General features: G+C 39.7%; 1 protein-coding gene across 1 annotated transcript in view; it reads right to left on the bottom strand.

Moving 5' to 3' along the window:
- The window catches only part of LOC120027649 (coagulation factor XIII A chain-like), a 47610-nt gene that overhangs the window by 10377 nt on the left and 20745 nt on the right, over positions 1 to 16488 (bottom strand). Inside the window, exons 5-9 of the mRNA XM_038972643.1 lie at positions 8946 to 9131; positions 5022 to 5204; positions 2693 to 2941; positions 371 to 483; positions 116 to 223 (exon numbers count right to left, since the gene is read on the bottom strand). Of these exons, the coding sequence (XP_038828571.1) occupies positions 116 to 223; positions 371 to 483; positions 2693 to 2941; positions 5022 to 5204; positions 8946 to 9131 (839 nt within the window). The remainder of the gene's footprint in view (positions 1 to 115; positions 224 to 370; positions 484 to 2692; positions 2942 to 5021; positions 5205 to 8945; positions 9132 to 16488) is intronic.

Raw genomic sequence — 16488 nt, 5'->3', positions numbered from 1 at the left:
CAGACGGAAGTAGAGGTTAAATGCTTGGTATGTCTTGTGGTTGTGAAAAGCACTTGGCTCTTCTTAGTTCTGGAATTTGTGTAGTGTGCTTAAGTTATCTGCAAATATCACTCACCATTGCAGAGCCTATCCTGCAGACTTTGACAGCATCGCCTCTGTTTACTAGAGGCATGTGTGAGTCATCCAAGATTTGGAAACAGGCATCAAGAATCCCTTCCGCAAACTACAAGAGAGAATTACAGCCTCCAGCCTCAAAAAAGGAACAATAATGACACAACTGTACATGTGTGTGTAAAGTATAGAGGATATTACGGTATTTGATCTGTGTGTGTGTGTGCATGGGGCATGTGTGTGTAGCCTTTTACTGTACCTGACCATAATACCATTGCCTTCCACCACCTGATTCCTCCTCGTATATGAAGCCATTTTCATTCATCACATACTCCTGCCTGTCTTCCTCATTGGGCATGTACACTTCATCATCTAAAGAAATCAGAAATAAATTGCAGCCTCATTACCAGAATCTGGTCATCTGTAACTTTAGATGTGACTTGTAAGAATTGTAAGGATGAGAATTGGATGTTCTTCATTGATTACTAATGCCTGACCTGTGTCTATAAATTCATTTGTGTCACGTGAACTAATTGAGACCGTGGTCGCATGTCCTGGAAGGAGATCACGTCCTATTGAGCGCCGTCTGGTGTCCAAGTCTTTGCGTTCACACAGCTGATGTTCCACTATCTGAACCCTCCTAACGGCACATTACATTGGTGGCAGCTGTGTTTTTGAGCGTTTTTAACGTCTGTGGAACCTGTTTTCTGAAGTTATCGCTGGACTTAAGTGACATGACCGCGCTAGGTAGCATGCATGCTAGCCAGGCCTGCTCCAGCCCTGTGGAGCTTTAACAAAAAGAAAAGGAAAAAAAGTAACTCCATGTTTTTCTTTTGGGAATCAAAACATGCTTTTCATGCAAGCTACAGTATCTCATCACTGTCAGATTTTTTTGGTATCATGAGTCAACGAATTAAACATTGAATTGTTTCCCAAATGTTTTGTTCCTAAACAAGTTTAGTGTACTTTGTCAATTTATGAAACAACAACATTTCTTAGTGGGAGGGGGACAAATGTTAGGATGAGAATTGATGTTCATCATTTAATACTCGTGTCCAAGTCTCAGCTTTCATATAGCTGATGTTCCACTCAACGAATCCTCCAAACAGCGTGTTAAAGCATGTTAAAAATGACACATGCATTGGGGCAGCGAATTCCCTGGGATGTTACTGAGCGGTCCCATAGCGGTCTGACACCTATTTAGTCAGTGTTCATTTTAATGATGTCCCTTACAGAAAAACCAACATGAATTACACTTGATAACATGTGTTTCTCATGTGGTTGCATGTGATCTTAGGTGAAGTTAATGTGATAACTTGTGGCCAAATGTAAAAGCAACATGTGATGACATGAAACTTCACTTGTGAAAACATGATACCATGTGAAATAAATGTGACAACATGGGGATGCAAAATTTCAACATACGAAAATGCTAATTTTATTTTCAAGCCTAAGTTTTTTACATATGAAAATGCAATTCCACATGTGAGAGTTAGAATCTTCAATTCACGTGACGTGAAAAAATGTAATTTTTGTCATATGTGAAAACGTGATGATAACGTGAACTCTAGGTGGTGCAGTGTTTTCATTTGCAGTTTCACATATGGTGTCTCTTTTTTTTTCAGCTAAACATGTGAAAACAGCTATTTCACAAGTGAAAAGGCAATTCCACACGTTTAAAAAAAAAATTGGGGAACGAAAGGATATGGGGGTTTCAAAGTAAGTGGTACGATGTTCAGCTAAAATAGTGTAAAAAGTCTTTAATCAGTGATAATATGATTCCATTTGACATGATCACTTAGTACTGACTTTTCAATATGACGCCACCTGGGATTTCAACTCACAACCAATGGATTTGGGGTACGCTGATCAATCTGCTGCGCTGCAAAGTCTGTACTATATCGTTCCTCTACACTTTCAATACCTAATACATCTCTGCACATGAGTTCCATCTGAATATTCTCTGATCATTGATTATGTGAGTTGGTTTTCTGTATAGTTGTCTTATGTTGGTGGGGCATATTATTATTGTAAATATAAAGTTTTCCTTTAGTGCTTTTTCTTAATTTGACAAAGCTGAGATTGAATTTACTCAAGTCCAAATAGTTGGAATACAGGTTAAATCAGTCACTGACACAGACGTGGTGGCGTAGCAGGAATATTGGAATACCTTCAACTAAGAGGTTGCGAGTTCATATCCCAGGTGAGGACATGTTGAATAATAATTACTGTATAAACATACACAATGTGAAAGTGTCAATTATTTACATTGTATGTTAAAAACACAGTTTGTGTATTTATCCTAACGTCACATTTTTGTTTGGAGAGGCATCACCTGTGAAATCTCATGTAAAATATTAACGTGAAAATTTGAATCCACATGTGAAACTTCATGTGAAATATTATCACGTTTACTGTTTCAAAAACACAATTTCACATTGAATGTCACAAGTTAATTCATGTGATTTTCCACATGTGAAATCATTCGTTTTTCCCCATAAGGGGTGTATAATGCATATGTTTTATCTTATCTTAAGCAGTCCTCAGAAGACAAACAAAAATCCACAAAGATTCCACTCACTGGACGCCCAGGCGTTGAACAGGAGGTAGAAGTCTGTTCCAGAGTCCTTTTGTGTCCTTGAAACTCCATTGGAACCGATGACCGCCACATTTGTGTAGTACTTTCCGATGATGGCGTTCGCAGAAGGGGTGATGCCAACCACGCACTCATCCCCTTGTTGCTTTAGCATGCGGCCGGTCCAATTCCCAGTTTGTGAGCCGTCAAAGGAGATGATGATCTTTGTGCCATTCAACACGTCGGCATCAATACCTGAGGGAGAAGGTGACATGACAGGGGAAACGTCAACACATGTAGACACTCATGTTTCCACTGTACTCTTAGTATTTAATATGACATTATGTGGTAACAATCGATACTTTCTGGTACATTCTTCAAAGAATTAACCTCAGTTGGTAACAAATGGTACCAAGTAGCTATTGTTTTAATGAGCCTTGAAGAAACAAAGCAAGTAAATCATAAGTTATTACTGTGTAATTACTGTGTTACCATGACATTTATTTGATAAATACCTGGTAATTTTCTGTACTGTAAAATAAAGTGCTACCAAAAAAACTATTGAGTTAACAACACATCAACCAACACAAGTCGAGGTCTGCTCAATATCACAACAACATTACAGAAGATACTGTTGGTGGTAGTCTGTGCAGAGCGACTGCAAATAAGGTGACCTGGAATGCAACAAACCATCAGTAGTGGAAAAAGTACTCAATTGTCATACTTGGGTAATTCCTTACATTACACAAACCAGACGGCAGGATTTTCTTGTTTTTTAATTTACGGACAACCAGGGGCACACCTCCAACTCTCACACATCATTTACAAATGCAGTATTTGTGTTTAGTGAGTCCATCAGAGGCAGTAGGGATGACAACACATTGCATTGATAGGTGTGTGAAATGGACCATATTTCTGTCCTGCCTGAGCATTTGAAATGTAACAAGTAATTTTGGCTGTCAGGGAAAATATATGGAGTAAAAAGTACTTATTTTCTTTAGGAATGTAGTGGAGTAAAGGTAAAAAGTTGTCAAAAATATAAATAGTGAAGTATAGCTACTCAAAAAAAAGTACTTAAGTAGTACTTCGAAGTATTTTCTACTTTACACCACTGCAAACCATTAACTGCAGATGGATTACTAGGGTACTACTAGTACGCTGCTGTAGCTGCACATATGTCAATTCACATACTGTATCTTCATTCATAACACTCTCATAGTTTCAACAAGGATGATGCATGTCCATTTGCACCATTATTTTAGATGTGCCTCACAATTATCACTCAACCACTCTCTCAAATCCAATAAATGTAGGCTAAAGGATATTTAGTGTAATATTGTGCTTTTTTTATGCCCTATTCTCAAAACCTTTTGAACACAGTAAACTAAGAATTTCACAGCAGATGTAAGAGGACAACACCACATTCGGGGAGATAAAAATATATTGAATATGAAAGCCTTTTCAAGGCATAAGTAAGTCGTTTGAAGATTTTAAAAAATGGTGTCATACTTATTAAGCAGTCATTTTGCTGTCGTTACAGCTTTGTTTGTACTTAATTGACATATTGCAGTTTTGTAGCTGACACTAAAGGACCTAGGGCATGATACAATCCATATCGCGGAAGTTCCGTGTTATAGAGCAATTTAAATTTAAAGGCAATGTTCCTGTGTTTGTGGAGACTGCATTCACAGTAAACGCTGCCATCTCAATTGGAAATTACCTTTAAATTTCAATCGCTCTATACATCGGAACTTCCGCAATATGGATTGAATCGAGCACATAGATATATTTTCAGCAATTCCCCTGTGAGTATGATGTAAGCATTCAGTATAATGTGTGAGAGACACCCTGGACACGTCCCTATTCTACACCCTTCTTCCGAAGTGTGCACTTGCACACTCTGTCATGGATTCAACAATAGTGGAAACTCCCTAAATCCATGACTGGAAGTGTGCAAGTGCACACTTGTGGAGAAGTTTGGACAATCGGGAGGCACCCCAAGGTTACGATCAACAGATGTTACAGATGTTTAGATGGGAATATGTCAATAATCTGTTTTTCTTTCAACTTGGCACTTTTATTAATTTTCAGTTTCTGATTGGCTACAGAGGCTAAGCACAGATGACAGAGAGGAGACTAGGAGAGAAACAATTTTAGTATTGAGATGCAACTTCACCACTAACACACAACCCCTCCCATTAAAACTATTATCAATTGTTGAATACTGTAATTCATACATCACCGTCATTGAAGTCAAGCAATGCATGTAATGACATTTTTAACCAGCAGAAAGGAATGTACACTACATTGGTGGAAATGTGTAAAAACGTCTTACCAATGTAAAACTCAACCTGGAATTTGTCACTGGGATTTACGGGCTGGTTGAACTGAAGGGTCATCTGAAACTCTTGAGCCCTGCGGACGATGAGAATGTTGTTTTTGCCTTCGTACAAGTGACAGTGGTGGTCGCTCTTGTTCTCATTTTGCATCATGTCCACTCTCACACATTCCAGGGTGGCTGCAAATAAGGAGATCACAAGCAAAATAATGATGTTTAGACAACCAGGTAACAAACTTAACATCTTTTGGATTCAACTTTTTGGGTAAAAGGATGCTTTTCAGGATGTCAGGTCTGAGTGTGATGTCAAAATGGGAACAAGGATTTCTGCTGACCACCTCGGCCGAACATAACTCAAACCTGTGGGCCTATACAGCAAATTCTCCAGTATTAAAAAATAAGAAATGAACACAGAGTGTTCAATCAAAACTGAAACAGTTGAGTTTGTGGACCTATAGACACCAGAACAGTGTTAAATAAATACACTGCTTAGTGTAAAGCCTTATTCAAACATTTCCCAAAGTGCCTTGCTTTTCAAGTAAATTGTAGATGTACCACCCATGACTGTATTTGTTAGTGACAGAGATATGATTGTTGCATTCATCCATTTATGCCCAAAATGTAGAAGAAAAGGTTCCAAAGGGTTTCTTTGTGGAGGGATAGGGTTCTACCAACTACTTTCAACATCCTAAGAACAGTTTTTTGCCGGGAAGGGTTCTTTGATTGTACTTTAGAAGGCAAGAAGGATTCTACATATAGCAGTAAATAATATTAACCAGCATGCTCGATTGCAGTAATATTTTCAGAATTGTTTGTTTTCCTATAATGTGTTTTTGCATACACATTGACTGGTTGATACATATTATGCTACACAAAGATAAATTACATACAGTTTTCTAAACAAATCCAATCTGGTAGTAATTTAATTTATTTCACCGGTTACTGAGATGGTTGTTCCAGTTTAGATGATTGAGGAAGACAGTTTTAGGAAGAACCTTTAGATGATAAAATGGTTATTGGTAGAACCCTTAATAGGGGGTTCAAGGTAGAACCATATACAGGGGGTTCTTTGAAAAACCCTACATAGAGGATTCTAGATAGAACCCTCTGCACTGTATTCAGTTCAGCACCAAAAAGGGTCACCCTTTGGGGAGAAACCGAAGAACCCTGTACGGTTCTACTTAGCACCTTTTTTAAAAAGTGAGATCCTAAGTGAATGTTATTTATTTATTATATAACACAATACCATATGTTCTTCCTAAGGCCTTATTTTGAGGGCCTAGTTTCACCCTAATACAGCTATTGATGTTACGTTTGATACAGAAGCTCAGAGGCATGTGTCAAAATCGCTAAGCAGTTTGCTTCGAAGCAGTATGTCAGTGCCTCTGTCACTTAACAGAAGCATGTGATTAATGATGTCCAAAGCTTCGTTTTGTCGATCAACCACCTGATTGGTTTGGTATTAGTTTTGGTAGAAGACAAAAAGACTACCTTGCGCAAACGCTATGGCAGCGTTTTCCCAAACTCGGTCCCCGGGACCCCAAGGGGTGCACGTTTTGGTTTTTGCCTCAGCACCACACATGATTCAAATAATCAAAGCATGATGATGATGATACATTCATTGTTTGAATCAGCTGTGTAGTGCTAAGGCAAAAAAAACTAAACGTGCATTCCTTGGGCTCCCTAGCACTGAGTTTGGGAAGTCATCAATAATTTCCCAGCATGCTCTATTGCAGGTAGATTTTTTATAATTGTTTGTTTTAATATCTATGTTTGTGCATGTGCATTGATTGATTGATTAATCTTGTGCTACACAAAGATAAATAGTGTACATTTTTCTAAACTAATCAAGATTTTTTTATTTTTAATTGCACTCGTTACAGAAATGTTTGTTGCAGTTGAAAGGTTTTAGGTAGTCTCCACACAATGTTCCTAAATCTGGCACTCATTCTGAATGCAGGTTGTAGGTGAATAAAAAAATGGAACTATTGCTTATTCTAACTATACATCACTTTGCTAGCCAGCATAATGTGACTTGCAGGAAGGGTTGCAAAATTCTGGTAACTTTCCCAAAACTCACAGGTTTTCCAGAAACCCTGATTGGAAGTTTCCTGGAAACAGAAAATCCAAAATCCTTCAAAAACACATTTTGAAACCCTACTTGCAGGCCTGGTGTGGCCTGAGGTATGGACTGGGATACAATAATGCACTTATAACTAAAGGTACAAAGGATGACCTTACAGTGTACCACTACAGTGACAAGTGTTTGTACCCCTTTAGGAACAAATCCAAATCTGAAACTCATGGTTTACAGTAGTGATGGGGAAACAAAGCTTCTTGAAGCATTGAGGCTTTCCAGCCAATTGTGTTGAAAATACGTTCATTACTAGATGCTTTCATCAACACAGTGTAGGCTAGTGGCGCCGTAGCACGTGCTCACTGTAGCCATGTCAGGTAGTTGTTCGACAAAACAAAGCTTCAGAAGTCATTGATGACATTTTTCTGCTAAAATGATGCAAAATGATGCAGGCATCGGCAACCTGCTCCTAAGTTAACTGTATCAAACGTAACATCATTCGTTCACAAGCCATATGAGACATGTAAATCACATTATGCAAATGTACAAGGTTTTGTGTAATTCCTATTAGAATAGAGACAGTGTGGGGATAACCAGCTCCTCAAATCATTATCACCCGCAACCAGTCCTGAGAATGACTAGAAAAATTGACAATGAATGTTTACCAGATTAGCTAAACCAACTAAATTGGAACAACCATTTTAGTAACGGGTACAAGAAATCCAAGTAATATTGGATTAGTTCAGAAAATGTTTGTCATTTCTATTTGAGTAGCATAAGATTAATTAATCAATCATGTACAAATATAGATACTGAAAAAAACAATTGAAAAAGTCTACCTGCAATAGAGAATGCTGGGAAATATAATAATGACGTGCATGGTTATGAGTTTCAGGCCCCTGTATTAGGATAAAACTAGGCGCTCAAAATAAAGCCTTTTGAAATACATAATGGTATTGTATTGCTTTATATATATATATACATATTTTAAATGGTAAAATATTCGCTTAGGATCTCACTTGGTGGATGAATGCAGCAACCATCTATCTGTCACTCACCATCTATCTGGCTGCGGAGTGGGGCAGTGGTAGAAAGCACTGCATCTCAGTGCTAGAGGCATCACTACAGACCCTGGTTTGATTCCAGGCTGTATCACAACCGGCCATGATTGGGAGTCCCATAGAGCGGTGCACAATTGGCCCAGCGTTGTCCGGGTTTGGCCGGTGTAGGCCATCATTGTAAATAAGAATTTGTTCTTAACTGACTTGCCTATTTAAATAAAAGTTAAATAAAACAAATAGAAAATGCTGTCATGGGTGGTAACTCTACAGTTTACTCGGAAGGCAAGGCACTCTGGGAAATATTTGAATAAGACTATACACTAAGCAGTTTCTTAATTTAACACTTTTCCAGTGTCAGTATGGGTCCACAGACTCAATGGTTTCAGTGTTGATTTAACACTCTTAGTGTTAATTTCTATTTTTTTAACACTGAAGAATTTGCTTTGTAATGTGTGTTGATCTCATTTATCATAGACAGTCAAGGACTGGGGTAAGAAATGTTGATTTTTTTTGCGTATTTTAATCTGATTACATATGATTAATCACTTGCTGATTACAGAGAATGAACTAGTTCTCTCTCTTTTTTTCTCTCACGCACACGCACACACACACACACATACACACACACACACACACACACACACACACACACACACACACACACACACACACACACACACACACACACACACACACATACACACACACACACACACACACACACACACACACACACACAAACACAAACACACACTCACAACACTTATTCTATTTATCTTGTACCATCACTGGAGGGGCCACGGGGAATTGCCACAGCCTCCCCAAAGTGCTCAAACTTGGGAAGTTGGTGGTCATCTTGCTCAGCGTTGGAGCTACAGATGGGCCTTTTCAGGCGCCCAGGGAAGTTGGTCCCGGTACAGTGTGCAGAGGAAGACATGTTGAAAGCAGGGGTCAACAGTTTTCGCTGTTCTGTAGATCAAAAAAAGATAAAACGTGGTCAAGGAGATATGTACTGTATTTACAAGCAGCAAATGCTTGTATCTATAATTGCACAACATATTGCAACCGGGGCCGCACCCAGGACCTGGAAAATGTTTTCGAAATTAATCAATCGAAACTCCGTCGGGTTCTCAACTTCCAAACAAATCGAATTTTATGTAGAATAACAGTGAAGTGCTTACTCACAGGAACTTTACTGTATAGAGTTAGGATATCAGAATTCACAAGGTGCAATTTCAAAACTTGGTAGTGCATCAATTAACCCATGTCAGTTCAAATGTTTTAGATTGGTATATTAGTCTACTGCTAGGTACATTTGTAGTAATCCTGGCCAAATTACCGACCGGGCTGTGCCCAGAGTACCTGACCTCTAGGGGGGCCCCCGTTGATTTTGTTAGTCACTCTCATATTTAGATATCATATTAACATGGCATAAGTCATGGAAAAAAATGAATCTGTGAAATATACACAAGAGTACGTCAAAATGCATTGAAATATTTCAGGATGGACAATAATCTGGAACCACTGGTACAGGCACATCACTATTCATGAGCTAACATGATACATCTGATTTGATGTTATCAACAGCTCGGTTTCCATCCAATTGGCGACAGATTTTCATAGGAATATTCTAAAATCCGCATAAAAACCATATGCGCAATTTCCCACACAATTTCCCACACAATTTCCCACACAATTTCCCACACAATTTCCCACACAATTTCCCACATGGTGTATTTCCATCAAATTGACTTGTTGCAGATAAAAGACTTAGCATGTTGATGTAGTGTACATAAAAATAACTTGAGGGGTTGAATTCCCATGTATCACATTTTCAACTCTACTGTTGGTTTTGTCATGAAAAATGACCACTCTGGTCTTGTCACGTGTGTTCTAGTCAACAACTTGTACATACAGTGCGGGTAAAGCCTACATGATGAGATTATTATGGACACAACAGCAAGATCATCATTTATTTCATCTGTAGCCTAATAAACTGCAAGCTTTCACAAGTTGTAGTGGGAGGACATCACAATATAAGGTACTAGGAGGTAACTAGCCCCCTGGGGTATCTCCCCCCCCCCCCCCCCCCCTGTAATTCACATTAAGACCACAAGATGTCACCAAATGATTTACTCATCACTGTCCCTGGCTGCTACTGCTCTTGCTCAACAAATCCTTTTTTTAGATATTTCAACAAAACGATTTTGTGGTAAATTGATCAAATTGTTTTTGATTTTGAAAAATCAATCAATATTTGCATATTGAGGTGTTTCCACCGCCGTTTCTCACATAATTCATATTGCAGACACTAACAGATCCCACCTTGTCTAGCGTATTATGTTTTGTCGTTAAAGAATGACACTTAAACTACACACATCCAAAGATCGCACCTTACGTTAATGTATTAATTTATAAAGGGTTTATAAGTAGTTACATTAACGGTTCCTTATTCGTTTTTACATATTTTATACATTTGTAATAAACAGTTATAACGCAAAGGTTGACCTTTTGTAATTATTATTTTGGTGCTTGGTAAATAGTGAGCTTGCGAGCCTATTGCAACGAACCAGCGTAATATTTCATTAAACCTCACAGCTGATCTCAATTGCAACCATCATTGGACACCGATGTATCACTCACTAAAGCGGATGTCGAGGTTATCTTTAAGTCTTAATTGGTGGCAACATTTTTCAGGACTATTTAGTCCTCTGGTGAGTATTATCATCAGAACAAATTAATCCTACTTTTTGAACAGACTAGTGGCAATTTATCTATTTGACAATCGTTCCATACAACTCAAATAATGTTTTTCCTCATTTACCATGGTAAATTTACTGTGGTAATATACCCCACATGTCATTTCCAAGTTATCTAATCCATTAATTAAAGTTTATCTTTAAAAAGTATAGTCATTTCTTATTAAGACGTGGGAAATATGCCTGCACTTTAAACATTTGAAATGTGTAACTAAATCAAGTAATAGTGATGAGTTATATAATCTATCATTTTTATCAAATGAAAATGTAGGCTAATAAAGTTATTTCAAATGGAACACATGTATTATTTTGCCATTTAAAATGAAACGTTTGAATAAAGTATAGTCCTATTACTCCTATATACCTATTTTACATTCATCAGCCTTACGGTTTTCGATGCTCCTGATAGGTTGATATTTCATTGGAGGCGGGAATAGAGAGCATAGACAAGGAAAGTTGCAGCTGTCTGGTATCAATGTAAAATCAGCTTAATCCCTGGTTTATTCGTGTGGGTTTTTCGTTGCAATCAAGTTTATTTTAGCAAGCAGGTGCACGTAATCTCCTGTTAGTATCGGTTTAAGAAGACCAGTATGTGAAGTTCCGTGTCTTCGTTCCAATCCAGCCTTAATGACTGCAGTGATTATAATGTTATTATTGCCAGCCAGAACAGTATAGGCTCAGTATTCAGGAAATAAATATATGTGCCTTAACTGTTTGCTATATTTATTAAACATTGTTAGATCGTTAAAAAAGGCTTAACAGTTTATAAGCTCCTTATAAATCCTTTATACATCCTTTGTAACATAAAAGTTTATGTAAAGTGTTACTCTTCTGAAAGAAGATAGACTGTTAAGGAAACCATGATGGAGAGCTTGAACACAGCATGTCAATATCGTGAATGGCAAATAGTGATATTTCTCTCCTTCAAGAATATGCAATCAAGTTGTTCAAGTGATCCAGCGACATAACAAAAATACATATCCAGCCATACATCTTTGGTCGCAAATTAGATTTACAAGCAAATTTCAGTCACAAAATAGGGCCAGTTTCCTAGACAGCGTTTAAGCATAGTCCTTGACTCAAAAGCATGCCTAGTGGGGAATTTCCTTTGACATATATTTTTTGTCCAGAACTAGGATTCATCTGTGTCCAGGAAACCGACCCACAAAGTATTGAGAAGAGAATTCCTACTCACCTTCAAAAGCTCAGGTAGAGATGCAGTTGGAGGAAGAGTCACGCCAACAGATGTCAAGTGAATGTCGCCCATGTGTTTATATAGACCATCGAGTTCCCCTTCCAAAACCTGCCCCTGTCAGTGCCCACTCTCATCCTGTGTCATTTAGGGGAAGTCCAAGAAAAACGTTGCTGACAGGAGATTTTTGAGATGAGGTTGTTCTGACCTTAATGAAAACTGTTTTGAATTCATAATTCTGTCTTTCATAAGATTTTTTTCACTTCAAATATTTATGTTTTATCAATAGTATGGAGGTCACAAAGCATATGAATTGAACTGAATAAACCTTATTAGGTTACACTTTATTTGGATAGTCCCATCTACAGATACTCAAACTACCAAATGGAACTGATATACAACAGCTGGCTCCAGTTATGGCTAGCTTTAGAGTTAGAGATAGCAGGGTTAAGGTTAGGGTTAGTGGATAGTGGATAGTTAGTTGAAATATTGACAATTAGTTGAACACTTACAGTACTAAACATCTACAAACCATCTATTTGGGACTATTTAAATCATTACCAATTATTAAGCTCTATGATTAACCAATGAATCAACGTACATGCACAAACAGATATTGAAACAAAGCAATAGAGCATGCTGGGAAATGTCATAATGAAGGGTGTGATATTGGTTCAAAGTGATCTGTATGAGTTATTTTTTTAAATGATAACATATTTGCTTACGATCTCACTTGGTGAAGTTTATAGGACCATAAATTGATAAATGCAACAACCATGTCTCTGTACTAAACAGGCATAGATGGTAACTCTACAATTTACTCGAAAGGCACTCTGGGAAATATTTGAACAAGGCTTTACACTAAGCGGTATATTAATTAAACACTGTTCTGTTGTCTATATGGGTCGACAGATTCTGTGTCTTCAGTGTTGATTTAACACATTAAATCCATGTTGAGAGAATAGTCAAATCAACTGATAACTAAAACAGAAGTGCAGATGGCACTTTTGCTAAATGCAGATATGTATTATAGGTAATGAGAACAGAGGACTTCTGTGAATGGGACAGACTTTGTGGCACAGCAGAAAGATCAGCATACCCCCAATGCAGAGGCTGTGTGTTCAACCTGCAGTTGGGGTCATATAGAAATGTCATTACTAACTGATCAAATGTAATCATATTGTCATTGATTAAAGATTTTTACACTATTTTAGCTGAACAGTTGCAAAATTTATTTTTTACCCTATTTTAGCCGTAGCAGTTGTAAAATCCATTTTTGGACAGATTAATTAATTATATCTACCCATTGATTCTTAAAGAATATTACTTATAAATGCCTCATGAGCTTAGTTCAACTGTCATACCCCATCAGAACCAAAGATGAGAATGGGTAGCCAGGCAAGGCTACATATGAACATTGCACAAACATGGCCAGCTTGAGTGTAGATGTATCAACAAAAAAATCAATGGGTGTGTTTGTGTTACAAAGACAAAACATGTTCTAAAATACATGTAAATACATTAGGCTATCATAATGATTAGCTTAAAGACATGCCAACACCTTATCTAGCAAATGAAAATAAGTTGTGTGTAGACTACAACCACAGATATTGTAGAACAAGGAGCATAAACATATTATGTACCACTTCAGCTGTCCCAGAACTGGAATGGCATTCTATTGTATCTATATGATCTATTCTAAGGATTTGTCTGTCTAACCACACACTGACATGTACAGCTCTGTGGGTGAGGTTCTGTCTGTCTAACCACACACTGACATGTACAGCTCTCTGGGTGAGGTTCTGTCTGTCTAACCACACACTGACATGTACAGCTCTCTGGGTGAGGTTATGTCTGTCTAACCACACACTGACATGTACAGCTCTGTGGGTGAGGTTCTGTCTGTCTAACCACACACTGACATGTACAGCTCTCTGGGTGAGGTTCTGTCTGTCTAACCACACACTGACGTGTACAGCTCTCTGGGTGAGGTTCTGTCTGTCTAACCACACACTGACGTGTACAGCTCTCTGGGTGAGGTTCTGTCTGTCTAACCACACACTGACATGTACAGCTCTCTGGGTGAGGTTCTGTCTGTAACCACACACTGACATGTACAGCTCTCTGGGTGAGGTTCTGTCTGTCTAACCACACACTGACGTGTACAGCTCTCTAGGTGAGGTTCTGTCTGTCTAACCACACACTGACACGTACAGCTCTCTGGGTGAGGTTATGTCTGTCTAACCACACACTGACATGTACAGCTCTCTGGGTGAGGTTGTCTGTCTAACCACACACTGACATGTACAGCTCTCTGGGTGAGGTTCTGTCTGTAACCACACACTGACGTGTACAGCTCTCTGGGTGAGGTTATGTCTGTCTAACCACACACTGACATGTACAGCTCTCTGGGTGAGGTTGTCTGTCTAACCACACACTGACATGTACAGCTCTCTGGGTGAGGTTCTGTCTGTAACCACACACTGACATGTACAGCTCTCTGGGTGAGGTTCTGTCTGTCTAACCACACACTGACGTGTACAGCTCTCTGGGTGAGGTTATGTCTGTCTAACCACACACTGACATGTACAGCTCTCTGGGTGAGGTTCTGTCTGTCTAACCACACACTGACACGTACAGCTCTCTGGGTGAGGTTCTGTCTGTCTAACCACACACTGACACGTACAGCTCTCTGGGTGAGGTTATGTCTGTCTAACCATACACTGACATGTACAGCTCTCTGGGTGAGGTTCTGTCTGTCTAACCACACACTGACATGTACAGCTCTCTGGGTGAGGTTCTGTCTGTCTAACCACACACTGACATGTACAGCTCTCTGGGTGAGGTTGTCTGTCTAACCACACACTGACATGTACAGCTCTCTGGGTGAGGTTCTGTCTGTAACCACACACTGACGTGTACAGCTCTCTGGGTGAGGTTCTGTCTGTCTAACCACACACTGACGTGTACAGCTCTCTGGGTGAGGTTATGTCTGTCTAACCACACACTGACATGTACAGCTCTCTGGGTGAGGTTCTGTCTGTCTAACCACACACTGACATGTACAGCTCTCTGGGTGAGGTTGTCTGTCTAACCACACACTGACGTGTACAGCTCTCTGGGTGAGGTTCTGTCTGTCTAACCACACACTGACGTGTACAGCTCTCTGGGTGAGGTTATGTCTGTCTAACCACACACTGACATGTACAGCTCTCTGGGTGAGGTTGTCTGTCTAACCACACACTGACATGCACAGCTCTCTGGGTGAAATTATGTCTATCTAATCACGCAGTTCCCCTTTAACACCACATTTTCACATGAGGAAAATAAATGTTTTCACCTCAAATGTGAATTGCAGATTCACACGTGGAAATTGCAGTTAGACATGAAAAACTGTCATGTGAAAAAGAAATGATCATGTAACCTAACTCTCACATGTAGAATTGCATTTTCATGTGACTGTTCACATGTGAATATCTAATTTGCACTTTCACATGTGACAATCGAATTTACTTTTTCACATGTGATAAAATGTAAAATGTTGTCACGTGTAGCTTCATGGTATCTATGAAGGCACAAGGCGAGACCCAAATGCAGACACAGGAGGCAGATGGTAGGGGTCCGATATTTATTATAACAAAGGGAGTAGGCAAAGGCAGGTCGGGGACAGGCGAGAGTTCATGAACCAGGTCCGAGTCCAAACAGTACTAGACGGTAGGCAGTCTCGAGGTCAGGCCAGGCAGGGGTCAGAAACCAGATCCGAGTCTAAAACAGTACAAGAGGATAGGCAGGCTGGTAGTCAGAACAGGCAGAGTGGTCAGGCAGGCTGGTAGTCAGAACAGGCAGAGTGGTCAGGCAGGCTGGTAGTCAGAACAGACAGAGTGGTCAGGCAGGCTGGTAGTCAGAACAGGCAGAGTGGTCAGGCAGGCTGGTAGTCAGAACAGGCAGAGTGGTCAGGCAGGCTGGTATTCAGAACAGGCAGAGTGGTCAGGCAGGCTGGTAGTCAGAACAGGCAGAGTGGTCAGGCAGGCTGGTAGTCAGAACAGGCAGAGTGGTCAGGCAGGCTGGTAGTCAGAACAGGCAGAGTGGTCAGGCAGGCTGGTAGTCAGAACAGACAGAGTGGTCAGGCAGGCTGGTAGTCAGAACAGACAGAGTGGTCAGGCAGGCTGGTAGTCAGAACAGGCAGAGTGGTCAGGCAGGCTGGTAGTCAGAACAGGCAGAGTGGTCAGGCAGGCTGGTAGTCAGAACAGGCAGAGTGGTCAGGCAGGCTGGTAGTCAGAACAGGCAGAGTGGTCAGGCAGGCTGGTAGTCAGAACAGGCAGAGTGGTCAGGCAGGCTGGTAGTCAGAACAGGCAGAGTGGTCAGGCAGGCTGGT

Source organism: Salvelinus namaycush, chromosome 33, assembly GCF_016432855.1.
Source record: "Salvelinus namaycush isolate Seneca chromosome 33, SaNama_1.0, whole genome shotgun sequence".
NCBI classification, from domain to species: domain Eukaryota; kingdom Metazoa; phylum Chordata; class Actinopteri; order Salmoniformes; family Salmonidae; genus Salvelinus; species Salvelinus namaycush.
Note: the sequence above shows the minus strand (reverse complement) of the source record. Positions and strands in the feature narration are given on the sequence as shown.